Source organism: Salvelinus alpinus, chromosome 1 (assembly GCF_045679555.1).
Source record: "Salvelinus alpinus chromosome 1, SLU_Salpinus.1, whole genome shotgun sequence".
NCBI lineage: Eukaryota > Metazoa > Chordata > Actinopteri > Salmoniformes > Salmonidae > Salvelinus > Salvelinus alpinus.
The window spans coordinates 118,658,340-118,680,752 of record NC_092086.1 but is presented as its reverse complement, the minus strand read 5'-3'; the positions used below and the strand labels follow the sequence as shown (position 1 = coordinate 118,680,752).

The 22,413-nt window shown below is 47.3% G+C and overlaps 1 protein-coding gene across 1 annotated transcript in view; it reads left to right on the top strand.

Annotated features, from left to right (window-relative positions):
- Positions 1-22,413, top strand: part of il11ra (interleukin 11 receptor subunit alpha) — a 106,493-nt gene that overhangs the window by 74,616 nt on the left and 9,464 nt on the right. Inside the window, exons 2-10 of the mRNA XM_071342914.1 lie at positions 499-598; positions 8,124-8,190; positions 10,043-10,212; positions 10,382-10,496; positions 10,599-10,765; positions 11,170-11,336; positions 11,910-12,054; positions 19,265-19,354; positions 21,533-21,626. Coding sequence (XP_071199015.1) covers positions 499-598; positions 8,124-8,190; positions 10,043-10,212; positions 10,382-10,496; positions 10,599-10,765; positions 11,170-11,336; positions 11,910-12,054; positions 19,265-19,354; positions 21,533-21,626 — 1,115 coding nt within the window. The remainder of the gene's footprint in view (positions 1-498; positions 599-8,123; positions 8,191-10,042; positions 10,213-10,381; positions 10,497-10,598; positions 10,766-11,169; positions 11,337-11,909; positions 12,055-19,264; positions 19,355-21,532; positions 21,627-22,413) is intronic.

The following is a 22,413-nucleotide window of genomic DNA, read 5'->3' as shown; positions in this document are numbered from 1 at the left end:
ACACCTTCAGGCTATGTGATGTGGTGTCGAACTATAGTGGGGCGGCAGCGTAGCCTAGTGGTTAGAGCATTGGACTAGTAACCGCAAGGTTGCAAGATCGAATCCCCGAGCAGACAAGGTGAAAATCTGTCAGCGTTGTATGGCATAGGATGATGTTCCTGACTGTAGTGTTCACTTCTGGATAACGTCCTGACCCCCTGACCCAGTGTTGTCTGCTGTACGATGATGTCCTGACCCCTGACCCAGTGTTGTCTGCTGTACGATGATGTCCTGACCTCTGACCCAGTGTTGTCTGCTGTACGATGATGTCCTGACCTCTGACCCAGGACATCATCATTGTCTGCTGTATGATGATGTCCTGACCCGGTGTTGTCTGCTGTATGAGGATGTCCTGACCTCTGACCCCTGTTGTCTGCTGTATGATAATGTCCTGACCCCTGACCCCGTGTTGTCTGCTGTACAATGATGTACCCCTTAACTCTCACTCTCTTTCTCCAGATGACCTGTCTTGTGCCATGTCCCAGTGGTCTGCTAGTCATTGTCCACCTCCTCGCACTATCCTCCGTCAACACCCAGTCAGAGATATGGACCAATGAAGGTAAGAGACCCAAACCCCTGTAAGATATGGACCAATGATGTAAAGACAGACTCATCCCTAAATCAGCCATACTGTATAACAGAGCTGTATCCCCCGGTACTCTACCCTGCACCTTAGAGACTGTTACTACCGGCTACCCCCCGTACTCTACCCTGTACACTGTTACTACCGGCTACCCCCGGTACTCTACCCTGCTCCTTAGAGACTGCTGCCCTATGCCCATAGTCATTGGTCACTTTAATACTGTGTACAGAGCCTTCAGAAAGTATTCACACCCCTTGACGTTTTTTACAAATTGTTGTGTTACAGATTGGGATTAAAATTGAGATTTTGAGTAAAAGTCTGAAAATATCTGTTTTCAACTGTACTTAAATGCAGTGGTGGAAAAAGTACTCAATATAATTCTAGTAAAAGGCAAATTCCTTACCAAGCAAACCAGACGACAACATTTTCAGTTTTTTTATTTGATTTACGGACTGTTACAGGTTTTGGTTTCTCCGTTTATATTTAGAGATTGCACGTTGAACGTAGGGCGCACCGATTGGCGTCACCTCCTTACTAATGTGTTACACCTGTGCTGGCATGTCCATCTTGTTAGTCGGAAGGGGTTTCACCTGTGCTGGCCCAGGTGATATTTAGGAGTGGCTGGCCCAGGTGATATTTAGGAGTGGCTGGCCCAGGTGATATTTAAGAGTGGCTGGCCCAGGTGATATTTAAGAGTTGTTGGCCCAGGTGATATTTAAGAGTGGCTGGCCCAGGTGATATTTAAGAGTGGCTGGCCCAGGTGATATATAAGAGTGGCTGGCCCAGGTGATATTTAGGAGTGGCTGGCCCAGGTGATATTTAGGAGTTGCTGGCCCAGGTGATATTTAGGAGTGTCTGGCCCAGGTGATATTTAGGAGTGGCTGGCCCAGGTGATAAATAAGAGTGGCTGGCCCAGGTGATAAATAAGAGTGGCTGGCCCAGGTGATAAATAAGAGTGGCTGACCCAGGTAATATTTAAGAGTAGGTGACCCTGGTGATATGTAAGATTGGCTGGCCCAGGTGATATGTAAGAGTGGCTGGCCCAGGTGATATTTAAGACTGGCTGGCCCAGTTGATATTTAAGAGCTGCTGGCCCGGGTGATATTTAAGAGCGGCTGGCCCAGTTGTTATTTAAGAGCGGCTGGCCCAGGTGATATTTAAGAGCGGCTGGACCAGGTGATATTTAAGAGCGGCTGGCCCAGGTGATATTTTAGAGTGGCTGGCCCAGGTGATATTTAAGAGTGGCTGGCCCAGGTGATATTTAAGAGTGGCTGGCCCAGGTGATATTTAAGAGTGGCTGGCCCAGGTGATATTTTAGAGTGGCTGGCCCAGGTAATATTTAAGAGTGGCTGGCCCAGTGCTCCAGATAAGCTTGAGAGATGTTGGGGAGAGATGTTGGGGGAGAGATGTTGAGGAGAGATGTTGGGGAGAGATGTTGGGGAGAGATGTTGCGGGAGAGATGTTGGGGAGAGATGTTGAGGAGAGATGTTGGGGGAGAGATGTTGAGGAGAGATGTTGGGGACAGATGTTGGGGAGAGATGTTGAGGAGAGATGTTGGGGAGAGATGTTGGGGAGAGATGTTGGGGGAGAGATGTTGGGGAGAGATGTTGGGGGAGAGATGTTGAGGAGAGATGTTGAGGAGAGATGTTGGGGAGAGATGTTGGGGGAGAGATGTTGGGGAGAGATGTTGGGGAGAGATGTTGGGGGAGAGATGTTGGGGAGAGATGTTGGGGAGAGATGTTGGGGAGAGCTGTTGGGGAGAGATGTTGGGGAGAGATGTTGGGGGAGAGATGTTGGAGAGAGATTTTGGGGAGAGCTGTTGGGGAGAGATGTTGGAGAGAGATTTTGGGGAGAGCTGTTGGGGAGAGATGTTGGGGAGAGATGTTGGGGAGAGATGTTGGGGAGAGATGTTGGGGGGAGATGTTGGGGAGAGATGTTGGGGAGAGCTACACTTCACATCAGCTCAACCTTCTAAGTTTGAAATAAGCCTGATTATTGGTGTTTCCCCTGTTTGTTTTTGCTCCATATTATTTTTACTCTCTATCCTAAGTTGTTGTGGCCTTTTATTTTAGTTTGTCTTTCTGGGAGGCAAACCTAGTGGGTTATCCATGGTGGGTGTCTGTTAGAACCACTTACTAGTGGGTTATCCATGGTGGGTGTCTGTTAGAACCACTTACTAGTGGGTTATCCATGGTGGGTGTCTGTTAGAACCACTTACTAGTGGGTTATCCATGGTGGGTGTCTGTTAGAACCACTTACTAGTGGCTTATCCATGGTGGGTGTCTGTTAGAACCACTTACTAGTGGCTTATCCATGGTGGGTGTCTGTTAGAACCACTTACTAGTGGGTTATCCATGGTGGGTGTCTGTTAGAACCACTTACTAGTGGGTTATCCATGGTGGGTGTCTGTTAGAACCACTTACTAGTGGCTTATCCATGGTGGGTGTCTGTTAGAACCACTTACTAGTGGGTTATCCATGGTGGGTGTCTGTTAGAACCACTTACTAGTGGGTTATCCATGGTGGGTGTCTGTTAGAACCATTTACTAGTGGGTTATCCATGGTGGGTGTCTGTTAGAACCATTTACTAGTGGGTTATCCATGGTGGGTGTCTGTTAGAACCACTTACTAGTGGGTTATCCATGGTGGGTGTCTGTTAGAACCACTTACTAGTGGGTTATCCATGGTGGGTGTCTGTTAGAACCATTTACTAGTGGGTTATCCATGGTGGGTGTCTGTTAGAAGCATTTACTAGTGGGTTATCCATGGTGGGTGTCTGTTAGAACCACTTACTAGTGGGTTATCCATGGTGGGTGTCTGTTAGAACCACTTACTAGTGGCTTATCCATGGTGGGTGTCTGTTAGAACCACTTACTAGTGGCTTATCCATGGTGGGTGTCTGTTAGAACCACTTACTAGTGGGTTATCCATGGTGGGTGTCTGTTAGAACCACTTACTAGTGGCTTATCCATGGTGGGTGTCTGTTAGAACCACTTACTAGTGGGTTATCCATGGTGGGTGTCTGTTAGAACCACTTACTAGTGGGTTATCCATGGTGGGTGTCTGTTAGAACCACTTACTAGTGGGTTATCCATGGTGGGTGTCTGTTAGAACCACTTACTAGTGGGTTATCCATGGTGGGTGTCTGTTAGAACCACTTACTAGTGGGTTATCCATGGTGGGTGTCTGTTAGAACCACTTACTAGTGGGTTATCCATGGTGGGTGTCTGTTAGAACCACTTACTAGTGGCTTATCCATGGTGGGTGTCTGTTAGAACCACTTACTAGTGGCTTATCCATGGTGGGTGTCTGTTAGAACCACTTACTAGTGGGTTATCCATGGTGGGTGTCTGTTAGAACCACTTACTAGTGGGTTATCCATGGTGGGTGTCTGTTAGAACCACTTACTAGTGGGTTATCCATGGTGGGTGTCTGTTAGAACCACTTACTAGTGGGTTATCCATGGTGGGTGTCTGTTAGAACCACTTACTAGTGGGTTATCCATGGTGGGTGTCTGTTAGAACCACTTACTAGTGGGTTATCCATGGTGGGTGTCTGTTAGAACCACTTACTAGTGGGTTATCCATGGTGGGTGTCTGTTAGAACCATTTACTAGTGGGTTATCCATGGTGGGTGTCTGTTAGAACCACTTACTAGTGGGTTATCCATGGTGGGTGTCTGTTAGAACCATTTACTAGTGGGTTATCCATGGTGGGTGTCTGTTAGAACCACTTACTAGTGGGTTATCCATGGTGGGTGTCTGTTAGAACCATTTACTAGTGGGTTATCCATGGTGGGTGTCTGTTAGAACCACTTACTAGTGGGTTATCCATGGTGGGTGTCTGTTAGAACCATTTACTAGTGGGTTATCCATGGTGGGTGTCTGTTAGAACCACTTACTAGTGGGTTATCCATGGTGGGTGTCTGTTAGAACCACTTACTAGTGGCTTATCCATGGTGGGTGTCTGTTAGAACCACTTACTAGTGGGTTATCCATGGTGGGTGTCTGTTAGAACCACTTACTAGTGGGTTATCCATGGTGGGTGTCTGTTAGAACCACTTACTAGTGGCTTATCCATGGTGGGTGTCTGTTAGAACCACTTACTAGTGGCTTATCCATGGTGGGTGTCTGTTAGAACCACTTACTAGTGGGTTATCCATGGTGGGTGTCTGTTAGAACCACTTACTAGTGGGTTATCCATGGTGGGTGTCTGTTAGAACCACTTACTAGTGGGTTATCCATGGTGGGTGTCTGTTAGAACCACTTACTAGTGGGTTATCCATGGTGGGTGTCTGTTAGAACCACTTACTAGTGGCTTATCCATGGTGGGTGTCTGTTAGAACCACTTACTAGTGGCTTATCCATGGTGGGTGTCTGTTAGAACCACTTACTAGTGGGTTATCCATGGTGGGTGTCTGTTAGAACCACTTACTAGTGGGTTATCCATGGTGGGTGTCTGTTAGAACCACTTACTAGTGGGTTATCCATGGTGGGTGTCTGTTAGAACCACTTACTAGTGGGTTATCCATGGTGGGTGTCTGTTAGAACCACTTACTAGTGGGTTATCCATGGTGGGTGTCTGTTAGAACCACTTACTAGTGGGTTATCCATGGTGGGTGTCTGTTAGAACCACTTACTAGTGGGTTATCCATGGTGGGTGTCTGTTAGAACCATTTACTAGTGGGTTATCCATGGTGGGTGTCTGTTAGAACCACTTACTAGTGGGTTATCCATGGTGGGTGTCTGTTAGAACCACTTACTAGTGGGTTATCCATGGTGGGTGTCTGTTAGAACCACTTACTAGTGGGTTATCCATGGTGGGTGTCTGTTAGAACCACTTACTAGTGGGTTATCCATGGTGGGTGTCCACTATCCACATGGCTGCCTTTCAGAAGCTTCTTTCTGTTTTGGTTGGTTGTAAATTATTGTCTTTGTTAGTTCCCTTTGTTGTGAGCGACATTTTGAATTTGTCTTGTGCGAACGTAACAGGACAGCCAGGGGCATACTTCAAACACTTGTGTTTAGTGAGTCCGCCAGATCAGAGGCAGTAGGGACGACCAGGGAGGTTCTCTGTTTAGTGAGTCCTCCAGATCAGAGGCAGTAGGGAAGACCAGGGATGTTCTCTGTTTAGTGAGTACTCCAGATCAGAGGCAGTAGGGATGACCAGGGATGTTCTCTGTTTAGTGAGTCCTCCAGATCAGAGGCAGTAAGGATGACCAGGGATGTTCTCTGTTTAGTGAGTCCTCCAGATCAGAGGCAGTAGGGATGACAAGGGATGTTCTCTGTTTAGTGAGTCCTCCAGATCAGAGGCAGTAGGGATGTTTAGTGAGTCCTCCAGACCAGAGGCAGTAGGGATGTTTAGTGAGCTCTCCAGACCAGAGGCAGTAAGGATGTTTAGTGAGTCCTCCAGACCAGAGGCAGTAAGGATGTTTAGTGAGTCCTCCAGACCAGAGGCAGTAAGGATGTTTAGTGAGTCCTCCAGACCAGAGGCAGTAAGGTTGACAACGTGTTATGTTGATAGGTGTATGAATTGGACCATTTGCTGTTCTGTTAAGAATTCAAAATGTATGGAGTAAAAAGTACATTATTTTCTTTAGGAAAGTAGTGGAGTAAAAGTAAAAATTTAGCAGAAATATAAATAGTTAAGAAAAGTACATATTTCCCCCAAAAAATATTATTGTGATTTTGCCAGCAGTAAGTGGAATTCAATTTCCAAAAATACAAGGCCTGTAGCTTTCAAATTATATGTCACTTTCTGACGACATAGAATGTTCCCGAGTGGCCTTGTTATAGTTTTGACTTAAATCAGTTTCAGAATCTATGGCAAGATTTGAAAATGTTTCTCTTGCAATGGTGAAACCAACTTGACAGAGCTTAAATCATTTTAATAAGAATAATGTGTAAATATTGTACAATCCAGATTTGAAAAGGACTTTTACCCAGAAAGACTCACAGCTGTAATCGCTGCCAAATATGATTCTAACATGTGTTGACTTAGAGGTGTGAATTCTTATGTAAATGAGATATTTCAGTATTTCATTTTGAATACATTTGCAAACATTTCTAAAAACATGTTTTCACTTTGTCATTATGGGGTATTGTGATGTCATTATGGGGTATTGTGATGTCATTATGGGGTATTGTGATGTCATTATGGGGTATTGTGATGTCATTATGGGGTATTGTGATGTCATTATGGGGTATTGTGATGTCATTATGGGGTATTGTGATGTCATTATGGGGTATTGTGATGTCATTATGGGGTATTGTGATGTCATTATGGGGTATTGTGATGTCATTATGGGGTAGTGAGTATAGATGGCTGAGAAACAATATGGATGTATTCCATTTTGAATCCAGGCTGCAATACAACAGAATGAATACTGTCTGAAGGCACCTACACGGCTACAAACAGTAGTTTACAAATCCTGACTGTGCTGAAGACTTATGAGAGGACTGTAAGTGTTTATACACGGCTGCTGTGTAACAGCAGACACAACAGGAAGCTCTGACATGTCTTTGTGTAGAGATGACCCACTTTAGGTCATAGAGATATACAATGCTGAGGACTGTCGGGTTCTAAGTCCTGACTGTACAGGACGGTCGGTTCTAAGTCCTGACTGTACAGGACTGTCGGTTCTAAGTCCTGACTGTACAGGACTGATGATTGTAGAACTGTTTAGACACAGATATTGATTGTAGAACTGTTTATACACAGATATTGATTGTAGAACTGTTTAGACACAGATATTGATTGTAGAACTGTTTAGACACAGATATTGATTGTAGAACTGTTTAAACACAGATATTGATTGTAGAACTGTTTAAACACAGATATTGATTGTAGAACTGTTTAAACACAGATATTGATTGTAGAACTGTTTAAACACAGATATTGATTGTAGAACTGTTTAAACACAGATATTGATTGTAGAACTGTTTAAACACAGATATTGATTGTAGAACTGTTTAAACACAGATATTGATTGTAGAACTGTTTAAACACAGAGATTGATTGTAGAACTGTTTAAACACAGATATTGATTGTAGAACTGTTTAGACACAGATATTGATTGTAGAACTGTTTAAACACAGATATTGATTGTAGAACTGTTTAGACACAGATATTGATTGTAGAACTGTTTAGACACAGATATTGATTGTAGAACTGTTTAGACACAGATATTGATTGTAGAACTGTTTAGACACAGATATTGATTGTAGAACTGTTTAGACACAGATATTGATTGTAGAACTGTTTAGACACAGATATTGATTGTAGAACTGTTTAGACACAGATATTGATTGTAGAACTGTTTAGACACAGATATTGATTGTAGAACTGTTTAGACACAGATATTGATTGTAGAACTGTTTAGACACAGATATTGATTGTAGAACTGTTTAGACACAGATATTGATTGTAGAACTGTTTAGACACAGATATTGATTGTAGAACTGTTTAGACACAGATATCTAACAGCTCGAACGTCTTGTCTAGTTTCAGATGTTCAGTATGGGAGGCTGGGGTCCAACGTCACGCTGGTGTGTGGAGCAGCACTAGACAGGTATGTTCCACTATGGCAGGCTCTGGGGATGGGGGGGGGGGGGGGGGGGGGTCTGGACAGGTACATTACACTATGACAGGCTCTGGGGGTGGGGGGGGGGGGGTCGTTCCACTATGCAGGGCTCTGGAGGGGTCTAGGGTGGCTAGGTTCACTATGCAGGGCTCTGGAGGGGTCTAGGATGGCTAGGTTCACTATGCAGGGCTCTGGGAGGGGTCTAGGATGGCTAGGTTCACTATGCAGGACTCTGGGAGGGTCTAGGATGGCTAGGTTCACTATGCAGGGCTCTGGGAAGGGTCTAGGATGGCTAGGTTCTCTATGCAGGGCTCTGGGGGGGGTCTGGGATGGCTAGGTTCACTATTTAGGGCTCTGGGAGGTGTCTAGGATGGCTAGGTTCACTATGCAGGGCTCTGGGGGGGTCTAGGATGGCTAGGTTCACTATGCAGGGCTCTGGGAAGGTCTAAGATGGCTAGGTTCACTATGCAGGGCTATGGGGGGGTCTAGGATGGCTAGGTTCACTATGCAGGGCTCTGGGAGGGTCTAGGATGGCTAGGTTCACTATGCAGGGCTCTGGGGGGGGGGTCTAGGATGGCTAGGTTCACTATGCAGGGCTCTGGGAGGGTCTAGGATGGCTAGGTTCACTATGCAGGGCTCTGGGGGGGGTCTAGGATGGCTAGGTTCACTATGCAGGGCTCTGGGGGGGTCTAGGATGGCTAGGTTCACTATGCAGGGCTCTGGGGGGGGTCTGGGATGGCTAGGTACACTATGCAGGGCTCTGGGGGGTCTAGGATGGCTAGGTTCACTATGCAGGGCTCTGGGAGGGTCTAGGATGGCTAGGTTCACTATGCAGGGCTATGGGGGGGTCTAGGATGGCTAGGTTCACTATGCAGGGCTCTGGGAGGGGTCTAGGATGCCTAGGTTCACTATGCAGGGCTCTGGGGGGGTCTAGGATGGCTAGGTTCACTATGCAGGGCTCTGGGGGGGTCTAGGATGGCTAGGTTCTCTATGCAGGGCTCTGGGGGGGTCTAGGATGGCTAGGTTCTCTATGCAGGGCTCTGGGGGGGTCTAGGATGGCTAGGTTCTCTATGCAGGGCTCTGGGGGGGTCTAGGATGGCTAGGTTCACTATGCAGGGCTCTGGGAGGGTCTAGGATGGCTAGGTTCACTATGCAGGGCTATGGGGTGGTCTAGGATGGCTAGGTTCACTATGCAGGGCTCTGGGAGGGTCTAGGATGGCTAGGTTCACTATGCAGGGCTATGGGGGGGTCTAGGATGGCTAGGTTCACTATGCAGGGCTCTGGGAGGGTCTAGGATGCCTAGGTTCACTATGCAGTGCTCCGGGAGGTGTCTAGGATGGCTAGGTTCACTATGCAGGGCTCTGGGAGGTGTCTAGGATGGCTAGGTTCACTATGCAGGGCTCTGGGGGGGTCTAGGATGGCTAGGTTCTCTATGCAGGGCTCTGGGGGGGTCTAGGATGGCTAGGTTCACTATGCAGGGCTCTGGGAGGGTCTAGGATGGCTAGGTTCACTATGCAGGGCTCTGGGGGGGTCTAGGATGGCTAGGTTCACTATGCAGGGCTCTGGGGGGGTCTAGGATGGCTAGGTTCTCTATGCAGGGCTCTGGGAGGGTCTAGGATGGCTAGGTTTACTATGCAGGGCTCTGGGAGGGTCTAGGATGGCTAGGTTCACTATGCAGGGCTCTGGGAGGGTCTAGGATGGCTAGGTTCACTATGCAGGGCTCTGGGGGGGTCTAGGATGGCTAGGTTCACTATGCAGGGCTCTGGGGGGTCTAGGATGGCTAGGTTCACTATGCAGGGCTCCATCTACATTGTCCACAGACGTCATAATGTCTCCGCAGGACATCAGTGAAGTGGCGTCTGAACAGGAGTTCCATGTTACCATGGCATCACCGAGTGACATCAGATGGTCATCTGGTCCTCCTGCAGGCCGACCGCGCTGCCGAGGGAAACTACAGCTGCCATGACGACCGGGGACGACTCATCAGGACAACCAGACTCAGGCTGGGGCGTAAGTCTCCCTTCTCCTCCCTTCATAGACTGAGGCTGTGACCTAAATCTTAACCATTCCTTAGAAAGGATACCCGGGGAGAGCTGCAGTCCCTCACACACTGAGATAAAGCTTGTATATATTGTGCTGTTGATCATGTGATCATAATTTATCCTCTCTTCTTCCTCAGATCCCCCCGGGCTGCTCAATGTTTCCTGTCGTGTGTCCAATCACAGCCTGGTATTGTGTTCATGGGTGGAGTCTGTGAAGACCCTCCTGCCTGCCCAGTACCACACCTCTTACAGGTGAGCCTCCCGTCCTCTCCTCTCCTACCAGCATGGTGCTGTAGGTACACAGATATAATGGTGTTGATAGTGAAGGACCTCTCCCTCTCTCTCCCTCTCCAGGGGTAATAAGAGCCAGGTGAGGATGTGTGTGGTGTCGTCACCACCACAGCAGCAGTGCACCATCACAGACCCTACCATGTGGCAACACTACCATAACATCAACATCACAGAGACCAACCCTCTGGGGTCACAGACCACCATCTTGATGGTCAAGTTCCATGAGCTCTGTAGGTCACTACCTCATCTGGACACTGTGTGTTTGTCTGTGTCTGTCTGTCTGTAGCTGTCTGTCTTTACCTGTCTGCACATGTATGTCTTTACCTGTCTGTCTGTACCCGTCTGTCTTTACCTGTCTGTCTGTACCTGTCTGCACCTATCTGTCTTTACCTGTCTGTACCTGTCTGTCTGCACCTATCTGTCTTTACCCGTCTGTCAATACCTATATGTACCTTTCTGTCTTTCCCTGGCTGTCTGCTTGTCTGTCTGTCTTTACATGTCTGTCTGTACCTGTCTGTCTGTACCTGTCTGTCTGTACCTGTCTGTCTGTACCTGTCTTTACCTATCTGTACCTACCCAGTGTTGGTTGCATGGTTCCTCACCCCCCCCCCCCCCCCTCTGTGTGTGTCTACAGTGCAGCCAGACCCCCCGGAGGCAGTAACAGCAGTGGGGATGGTAGGATATCCCATGAGGCTCCAGGTGTACTGGACGTACCCTGCTTCCTGGCTCCACGACGCTGTGCCCTTCCCCCTCCTCTTCCAGCTCCGCTACCGTCCTGTAGGATCCAGCATCTGGTCTACCGTTAGTTCCTCTATTCATCATACTACCTCTCCCTCCCCCTCCCCCTCCATCTCTATCTCACCCCCTTCCCCCTCTGCTTCCGGCTCCGCTACCGTCCTGTAGGATCCAGCATCTGGTCTACCGTTAGTTCCTCTATTCATCATACTACCTCTCCCTCCCCCTCCCCCTCCATCTCTATCTCACCCCCTTCCCCCTCTGCTTCCGGCTCCGCTACCTTCCTGTAGGATCCAGCATCTGTTCTACCGTTAGTTCCTCTATTCATCATACTACCTCCCCCTCCATCTCTATCTCACCCCCTTCCCCCTCCGCTTCCGGCTCCGCTACCCTCCTGTAGGATCCAGCATCTGTTCTACCGTTAGTTCCTCTATTCATCATACTACCTCGCCCTCCCCCTCCCCCTCCATCTCTATCTCACCCCCTTCCCCCTCCGCTACCGTCCTGTAGGATCCAGCATCTGGTCTACCGTTAGTTCCCCTATTCATCATACTACCTCTCCCTCCCCCTCCATCTCTATCTCACCCCCTCCCCTTATATCCCTCTCTGCTCTCTCCACTCCTTCTCTTCCCTCTCCAGGTGGAGTCTAAGACCAGCCCCCTGTTGATAACTGATGCCCTAGCAGGCCACGCCCACCAGCTGCAGGTGAGAGCCCAGGATGAGATCAACCCAGACAGCCAGTGGAGTGACTGGAGCCCCCTGCTGCAGGCTGGTCCATGGAGCGGTGAGAATACACTGTGTCCCAAATGGCACCCTATTCCCCATATATAGTGCACTACTTTAGATCAGGACCTTCCCAGCAAACCTGGAACATTCCCAGAACATTAGCTAAGATTCCCATTAAGTGCTAGTTAGGGTTTTATCTAACATTAGAAGGATAACATCCCAAAAACATTAAAATAATGTTTTTGATCACATATACTGTATATATAGAAAAAAAAAATCCTTGTAATGTTTTCCTAATGTTCACCAGAATGTGAGCAAACCTAAATAGTCTCTATGAAAGTTCCCAGAACATTCGTTAGGTTGCAGACAAAGTTCTTACAACATAAAAACTGTCCAGTCATGCTGACGATGATACAATGTTTATATAAAACATTCACCTAATGTTGCAAGAACGTTCTCAGAACACATTCAGTCTGTTCTTATTAGGTTCTCAGAATGTTTCAATAAGTTGTGGGAACATTGTGGGGATATTCTTTATGCACATTCTTTACTATTCACACGAAAATCTGTCACCAATTGGATGGAAACCTAGTTAGCGATCATATTTTTTTTACGATAGTCATACCTGGAGACATTTGTAATTTAACAAAGGGTCCACCACATTTTCTCCTATTTTTCTGCCTGTTCAGTCCAGGGTACATTGCGTACTGCTACCCAGTGGCTCCACCCTTGCCAGGCCTGGCTATCCAAATGACTTTGGCTGTGTCCCAATCCAAAGGCCTAGCTGATTGCTGCCTAGCTGGCAGTATCACTTGATAGCGCATTCCACCAAGCACGAGACGTTTGTTTACATTGTAGAGGAACTAGTGATAGCAATTCAGTGAACAACTATCCCAACATGGAAATATCACCAATAACAAGTAAACAAGTAATAGAATCCATCTCCTTATTACCTGTTAATGAATGAATCCTCTCACGTATTGCTTGGTCTGCTGCTCCATCGTTGTGGACATGACACTGATATGTAGACTATGTGTGACATTTGAAATGTATGTAGATCAGTCCTTGACCAGTAATGTTCTGTACTATGTATTATGTCATGTTTCATGTTTCATGACCCCAGGTAGAGTAGTTGATGCTTTTGCAGCCGGCTAATGAGGATCCTAGTAAATACCAAATACCAAAACGTCAGGTAAACTTGATACAGGCTACCATCGTTTAGGATAGCTAAGCTATTTTACTGTTTAGTAATGATTAATAGGCAGAATAGTTTGTGAAACTAATATTGCATCAGGCTGCTAATGTTGTTTCTTCTTCTGGTGTTTCACTGCGAAGCTAATACTGACGTCATCTGAGCGCAACGTTTGTTTGTTGTTGAACACTGTTGAAACTCCGAAAGCTGAACGAGAGACCTCGGTTTATTATTTTTGTAAAGCTGACAGTGTTTTTATCTACTTGTATTTTATTTTGGATCCTGCGCCTCTGTTGGGCTAAATTACCGTGAATGCTGCTGTTTGTCCCGGGATCCTGCGACTCTGTTGGGCTAAATTACCGTGAATGCTGCTGTTTGTCCCGGGATCCTGCGACTCTGTTGGGCTAAATTACCGTGAATGCTGCTGTTTGTCCCGGGATCCTGCCAGATTCCACATAGGAGGAGAGACATGGAAGCACAGCTAGCCTAGCTGGCTCGGCGGCCTCAAATGGAGGTCGCTACTGAATGTTTCCAGCGCTGCAGGAACTGTGTTTAATTTGCTTTGTTCCGGGACAATGTGGACCGCGCTGACTTTCAATGTAGCAACTGCTTGCTTGCGGAGGACTACAGGGACGAAGGGGCTCCTCTTAGCAAGCAGGTAGCTCACCTACAGCAGCTACTGGGGAATCCACGCCTGCATACGTTTTGTTTTTCTTCCACCCCAGTAGTCGGACGTCGCTCTGGTCTGGTGGAAGTTTCACCGCCGTGTCGGCTCTCCACATCCTGCCGGTGCTCCCCACATCCTGCCGGTGTTCTCCACATCCTGCCGGTGCTCCCCACATCCTGCCGGTGCTCAACAGGGTTCCATCCCCGAAGGGGTCTCCCCCTTCCCTGGAGAACGGAGCTGATCTCGACCCAACCAGCCAGCTATGGAGATGTGTCACGTGGAAGTCGTAGAAGACGAAGAAAGCGTCCTCTGGCAACGGGGGTCTCCTTGGAGATGTTGAGTCTGACATAGACCAGAAACGGCTTTGCCGCCCTGGATCCAGAGGTTCCGGCGCCTTCTTACTTGGAGGCTTACCATTCAAGATCGGATCCGGAGGTACCTGCGTCTTCGTTCTCGGCGGCTCTGTCTCCCTCTCCTGTGGCTTCTACCTCGGGTTCAGATCCTCAGAGCTCACAGCCTCACCAGACCGTGAGGCTGCCTGAGAGACCGGCCCATTCAACATCACCAGCTGTCATCATAGGCAGCTCTATGGTGAGAAACATCTCGGTCCCCAAGGCGAAAACCCTGTGCTACCCAGGAGCACGAGTACAGGACATCACAAGGCTGCTTCCTACTGTGCTACCCAGGAGCACGAGTACAGGACATCACAAGGCTGCTTCCTACTGTGCTACCCAGGAGCACGAGTACAGGACATAACAAGACTGCTTCCTACTGTTCTACCCAGGAGCACGAGTACAGGACATCACAAGGCTGCTTCCTACTGTTCTACCAAGGAGCACGAGTACAGGACATCACAAGGCTGCTTCCTACTGTGCTACCCAGGAGCACGAGTACAGGACATAACAAGACTGCTTCCTACTGTTCTACCCAGGAGCACGAGTACAGGACATCACAAGGCTGCTTCCTACTGTTCTACCAAGGAGCACGAGTACAGGACATCACAAGGCTGCTTCCTACTGTGCTACCCAGGAGCACGAGTACAGGACATAACAAGACTGCTTCCTACTGTTCTACCCAGGAGCACGAGTACAGGACATCACAAGGCTGCTTCCTACTGTGCTACCCAGGAGCACGAGTACAGGACATAACAAGACTGCTTCCTACTGTTCTACCCAGGAGCACGAGTACAGGACATCACAAGGCTGCTTCCTACTGTTCTACCAAGGAGCACGAGTACAGGACATCACAAGGCTGCTTCCTACTGTTCTACCCAGGAGCACGAGTACAGTACATAACAAGACTGCTTCCTACTGTTCTACCCAGGAGCACGAGTACAGGACATCACAAGGCTGCTTCCTACTGTTCTACCCAGGAGCACGAATACAGGACATCACAAGGCTGCTTCCTACTGTTCTACCCAGGAGCACGAGTACAGGACATCACAAGGCTGCTTCCTACTGTTCTACCCAGGAGCACGAGTACAGGACATCACAAGGCTGCTCCCGACTGTTCTACCCAGGAGCACGAGTACAGGACATCACAAGGCTGCTTCCTACTGTTCTACCCAGGAGCACGAGTACAGGACATCACAAGACTGCTTCCTACTGTTCTACCCAGGAGCACGAGTACAGGACATCACAAGGCTGCTTCCTACTGTTCTACCCAGGAGCATGAGTACAGGACATCACAAGGCTGCTTCCTACTGTTCTACCCAGGAGCACGAGTACAGGACATCACAAGGCTGCTTCCTACTGTTCTACCCAGGAGCACGAGTACAGGACATCACAAGGCTGCTTCCTACTGTTCTACCCAGGAGCACGAGGACAGGACATCACAAGGCTGCTTCCTACTGTTCTACCCAGGAGCAGGAGTACAGGACATCACAAGGCTGCTTCCTACTGTTCTACCCAGGAGCACAAGTACAGGACATCACAAGGCTGCTTCCTACTGTTCTACCCAGGAGCACGAGTACAGGACATCACAAGGCTGCGTCCTACTGTTCTACCCAGGAGCACGAGTACAGGACATCACAAGACTGCTTCCTACTGTTCTACCCAGGAGCACGAGTACAGGACATCACAAGGCTGCTTCCTACTGTTCTACCCAGGAGCAGGAGTACAGGACATCACAAGGCTGCTTCCTACTGTTCTACCCAGGAGCACGAGTACAGGACATCACAAGGCTGCTTCCTACTGTTCTACCCAGGAGCACGAGTACAGGACATCACAAGGCTGCTTCCTACTGTTCTACCCAGGAGCACGAGTACAGGACATAACAAGACTGCTTCCTACTGTTCTACCCAGGAGCACGAGTACAGGACATCACAAGGCTGCTTCCTACTGTTCTACCCAGGAGCACGAGTACAGGACATCACAAGGCTGCTTCCTACTGTTCTACCCAGGAGCACAAGTACAGGACATAACAAGACTGCTTCCTACTGTTCTACCCAGGAGCACGAGTACAGGACATCACAAGGCTGCTTCCTACTGTTCTACCCAGGAGCACGAATACAGGACATCACAAGGCTGCTTCCTACTGTTCTACCCAGGAGCACGAGTACAGGACATCACAAGGCTGCTTCCTACTGTTCTACCCAGGAGCACGAGTACAGGACATCACAAGGCTACTCCCGACTGTTCTACCTAGGAGCACGAGTACAGGACATCACAAGGCTGCTTCCTACTGTTCTACCCAGGAGCATGAGTACAGGACATCACAAGGCTGCTTCCTACTGTTCTACCCAGGAGCACGAGTACAGGACATCACAAGGCTGCTTCCTACTGTTCTACCCAGGAGCACGAGTACAGGACATCACAAGGCTGCTTCCTACTGTTCTACCCAGGAGCACGAGTACAGGACATCACAAGGCTGCTTCCTACTGTTCTACCCAGGAGCACGAGTACAGGACATCACAAGGCTGCTTCCTACTGTTCTACCCAGGAGCACGAGTACAGGACATCACAAGGCTGCTTCCTACTGTTCTACCACAGATGTCGGGAGCTGACACTGTCGTAGTCCATATGGGGTTAAACGACAGCAGGAGAGCTCGCTCGGAACATCTTAAAATGAATTTTAAAGAACTGATTTTAGCATTGAAAGACTCCAAAAAACAGACTTTCAGGTCCAGTTCCATCGTTGGGTGTGAACGATTCAGCAGACAGCTGGCATTACACATCTGGCTGAAAGACTACTGTAGCTCTGCTGGAGTCACTTTTATTGATAACTTTGACACCTTCTGGAAACAGAAGATACTCTACAGGAATGACTGAGTCCATGCAAATCATATTGGCTCCTGGATTCTGTCCACACATTTCAAGGCTGAGTTGAAACAATGACTTATCAATGACCCAAGACCAGCTCAGTTAATCCAGAGCATCAACATGTGTGGGTTCGATTACAGGCTCAAAATGGCCAGAAACAAATAACTTTCTTCTGAAACTCATCAGTCTATTCTTGTAATGAAGGCTATTCCATGCGAGAAATGCAAGAGGTTTATAGAGAGACTGATGTATATAGAGACTGATGTATAGAGAGACTGATGTATATAGAGACTGATGTATAGAGAGACTGATGTATATAGAGACTGATGTATATAGAGAGACTGATGTATAGAGAGACTGATGTATATAGAGACTGATGTATATAGACACTGATGTATATAGAGAGACTGATGTATATAGAGACTGAAGTATATAGAGAGACTGATGTATATAGACTGATGTATAGAGAGAGACTGATGTATATAGACTGATGTATAGAGAGAGACTGATGTATATAGACTGATGTATAGAGAGAGACTGATGTATATAGAGAAACTGAAGATCTCGTACAATGCTGTGTACTACTCCCTTCACAGAACAGCGCAAACTGGCTCTAACCAGAATAGAAAGAGGAGTGGGAGGCTCCGGTGCACAACTGAGCAAGAGGACAAGTACATTAGTGTCTAGTTTGAGAAACAGACGCCTCACAAGTCCTCAACTGGCAGCTCCATTAAATAGTACCTGCAAAACACCAGTCTCAACGTCAACAGTGAAGAGACGACTCTGGGATGCTGGCCTTCTAGGCAGAGTTCCCTTGTCCAGTGTCTGTGTTCTTTTGCCCATCTTAATATCTTCTTTTTATTGGCCAGTCTGAGATATGGCTTTTTCTTTGCAACTCTGCCTAGAAGGCCAGCATCCCGGAGTCGCCTCTTCACTGTTGACGTTGAGACTGGTGTTTTGCGGGTACTATTTAATGAAGCTGCCAATAAATGTTTTAGGAATATCTAAAGAACGTAAAACATGTGTTCTGGGAACGTTCTTGTAACATCAGGTGAATGTTTTTTGCACCCTAAAATAAAGATTGTATAATCATCCACACAACAGGACAGTTCATATTTTGTGATGTTCCCACCAGACTGTTCCCACCAAACTGTCCCCACAATGTTCCCACCAGACTGTCCCCACAATGTTCCCACCAGACTGTTCCCACAATGTTCACACCAGACTGTTCCCACCAGACTGTCCCCACAATGTTCCCACCAGACTGTTCCCACAATGTTCCCACCAGACTGTTCCCACCAGACTGTCCCCACAATGTTCCCACCAGACTGTTCCCACCAGACTGTCCCCACAATGTTCCCACCAGACTGTTCCCACCAGACTGTCCCCACAATGTTCCCACCAGACTGTTCCCACAATGTTCCCACCAGACTGTTCCCACAATGTTCCCACCAGACTGTTCCCACCAGACTGTCCCCACAATGTTCCCACCAGACTGTCCCCACAATGTTCACACCAGACTGTTCCCACCAGACTGTCCCCACAATGTTCCCACCAGACTGTTCCCACAATGTTCCCACCAGACTGTTCCCACAATGTTCCCACCAGACTGTTCCCACCAGACTGTCCCCACAATGTTCCCACCAGACTGTTCCCACAATGTTCCCACCAGACTGTCCCCACAATGTTCCCACCAGACTGTTCCCACAATGTTCCCACCAGACTGTTCCCACAATGTTCCCACCAGACTGTTCCCACAATGTTCCCAACAGACTGTTCCCACAATGTTCCCACCAGAATATCCCCACAATGTTCCCACAACTTAATGAAACATTCTGAGAACCTAATAAGAACAGACTAAATGTGTTCTGAGAACGTTCTTGCAACATTAGGTGAATGTTTTATATAAACATTCTATTATCAGTTTTTTGTGTTATGAGAACATTGTCTGCAACCTAACGAATGTTCTGGGAACTATCACAGAAGCAGTGTTGGTTTGCTGGGCTGCATGGAGATGTGTTTTTAGACATTGTGAACTGTCTACAACTGGACCTTTATTAAACCCAGCACAGTGTTTGAGTAGACTCTACTTTCTCACTACAGTTACTTGGTCTGAGGTGTTGTTAACAGGTCATTGTAAATCCTACAGGTAGTACTGCCGAGCCTACTGAAGAAACGTTCCCTGTCGACTACAACGACACGGACGCAGACCCCTCTACAGCCAACACCAAGTCAGAGAGTAAGTACGCCCTATCTGAGCCAGAACGTCCCGTAGAGCAGGAGTCTCTCTCTCGTTGCTGTAGCAGGACACTAGTCTATCTCCTGTTGTCTTGTCTGAGCCAGGGCAGGTTGATGTTCAGTACAGCCCCTGGACAGGACACTAGTCAGATAGCCTGGTTCTGAACCAGGGCAGCGTGATGCATGTCGTTGCTCCTCTTTCTACCTGCTGGATTCTCTTTCTGTTTTCCATGGCAGAGAGTGCTGAGTTGGCAGAGCGGGGAAGAATGAAAGAGGGAGGGAGGGAGAGCGAAGGAGAGAGAGAGAGAGGGAGAGAGAGTGAAGGAGAGAGAGCGAAGGAGAGAGAGAGGGAGAGAGAGCGCGAAGGAGAGAGAGAGGGAGAGAGAGCGAAGGAGAGAGAGCGAAGGAGAGAGAGAGAGGGAGAGAGAGAGAGAGAGAGCGAAGGAGAGAGAGAGGGAGAGAGAGCGCGAAGGAGAGAGAGAGGGAGAGAGAGCGCGAAGGAGAGAGAGAGGGAGAGAGAGCGAAGGAGAGAGAGAGCGAAGGAGAGAGAGAGCACGAAGGAGAGAGAAGGGAGAGAGAGCGAAGGAGAGAGAGAGCGCGAAGGAGAGAGAAGGAGAGAGAGAGAGAGCGAAGGAGAGAGAGAGGGAGAGAGAGCGCGAAGGAGAGAGAGAGGGAGAGAGAGCGAAGGAGAGAGAGCGAAGGAGAGAGAAGGAGAGAGAGAGAGGGAGAGAGAGGGAGAGAGAGAGCGAAGGAGGGAGAGAGGGCGCGAAGGAGAGAGAGAGGGAGAGAGAGCGAAGGAGAGAGAGAGCGCGAAGGAGAGAGAAGGAGAGAGAGAGAGAAGGAGAGAGAGAGAGAGAAGGAGAGAGAGAGCGAAGGAGAGAGAGAGCGAAGGAGAGAGAGAGAGCAAAGGAGAGAGAGCAAAGGAGGGAGAGAGAGATGGTGCGCGAAGGAGAGCGAAGGAGAGAGAGAGCGAAGGAGAGAGAGAGCTTTGATTAAATGTTTAGTATCAGATCTCTGCTGTCCTGCCAGATGTTTTTTTATCTGCTGTTGCCAGATGTCCTCCATCTTGTGGAAATACAGTTATTTTATTTCAGCACTCAAACATTGTACAGAACAATACACAACTATGAAAATAAAAGGTTCAACTTCCACAGTCCACATATGGGTGTCTGTGTGTAGCCCTCAGTATATTCATGTTTGTGTGAACACTTTATTTGACTGGCATTACATGTGTTTCCCTCCAGAGGGAAGTTAAATCTGAATGAAGAGACACATCATTCTCTCTCTATACATCAGTCTCTCTATACATCAGTCTCTCTATACATCAGTCTCTCTATACATCAGTCTCTCTATATACATCAGTCTCTCTATATACATCAGTCTCTATATACATCAGTGTCTATATACATCAGTGTCTATATACATCAGTCTCTCTATATACATCAGTCTCTCTATATACATCAGTGTCTATATACATCAGTGTCTATATACATCAGTCTCTCTATACATCAGTCTCTATATACATCAGTCTCTATATACATCAGTCTCTCTATACATCAGTCTCTCTAAACATCAGTCTATATATACATCAGTCTCTATATACATCAGTCTCTATATACAGTACCAGTCAAAAGTTTGGACACACCTACTCATTCAAGGGTTTTTCTTTATTTTTAATATGTTCTACATTGTAGAATAATGGTGAAGACATCAGAACTATGAAAGAACACATATGGAATCATGTAGTAACCATAAAAAGTGTTAAACAAATAAAAATATATTTTAAATTTGAGATTCTTCAAAGTAGCCACCCTTTGCCTTGATGACAGCTTTGCAAACTCTTGGCATTCTCTCAACCAGCTTCACCTGGAATGCTTTTCCAAAACCTTTGAATGAGTAGGTGTGTCCAAACGTTTGTCTGGTACTGTACCTCAGTTGTTATTTTTCTACCACAAATCCTAACAGATCTAACTCTTCTCTAACTGTTCTAATAATCATTTGTAATGATAATACATTTCATTTGTAAAGCTTCACACCGAAAGGCGCTTAAGAAAATAATATACTAATAATAATAAAAACAAATCCAAAACACAGAACATTGTACGCCGTGTCGTCTGATCCAGTGGACAGGAGAAGAGAATGTATTCTAGAACTGTTTTCTCTCTTCTGTCTACTCTAGGCTCAGCGGAAGATGGTGGCAGTCTGTTGATTCTACTGGCCCTGTTCGCTGGCATCATCCTGGTCCTGGTCTCCTCTCTATCAGTCCTCATGTGGTGAGATAATATACCATTTACCTGGTGTCCTCTCTATCGGTCCTCATGTGGTGAGATAATATACTATTTGTCTGGTGTCCTCATGTGGTGAGATAATATACCATTTATCTGGTGTCCTCTCTATCGGTCCTCATGTGGTGAGATAATATACAATTTATCTGGTCCTGGTGTCCTCTCTATCAGTCCTCATGTGGTGAGATAATATACCATTTATCTGGTGTCCACTCTATCGGTCCTCATGTGGTGAGATAATATACCATTTATCTGGTGTCCTCTCTATCAGTCCTCATGTGGTGAGATAATATACAATTTATCTGGTGTCCTCTCTATCGGTCCTCATGTGGTGAGATAATATACCATTTATCTGGTGTCCTCTCTATCGGTCCTCATGTGGTGAGATAATATACCATTTATCTGGTGTCCTCTCTATCAGTCCTCATGTGGTGAGATAATATACCAATTATCTGGTGTCCTCTCTATCGGTCCTCATGTGGTGAGATAATATACCATTTATCTGGCCCTGGTGCCCTCTCTATCGGTCATCATGTGGTGAGATAATATACCATTTATCTGGTGTCCTCTCTATCGGTCCTCATGTGGTGAGATAATATACCATTTATCTGGTGTCCTCTCTATCAGTCCTCATGTGGTGAGATAATATACCATTTATCTGGTGTCCTCTCTATCGGTCCTCATGTGGTGAGATAATATACCATTTATCTGGTGTCCTCTCTATCGGTCCTCATGTGGTGAGATGATAATATACCATTTATCTGGTGTCCTCTCT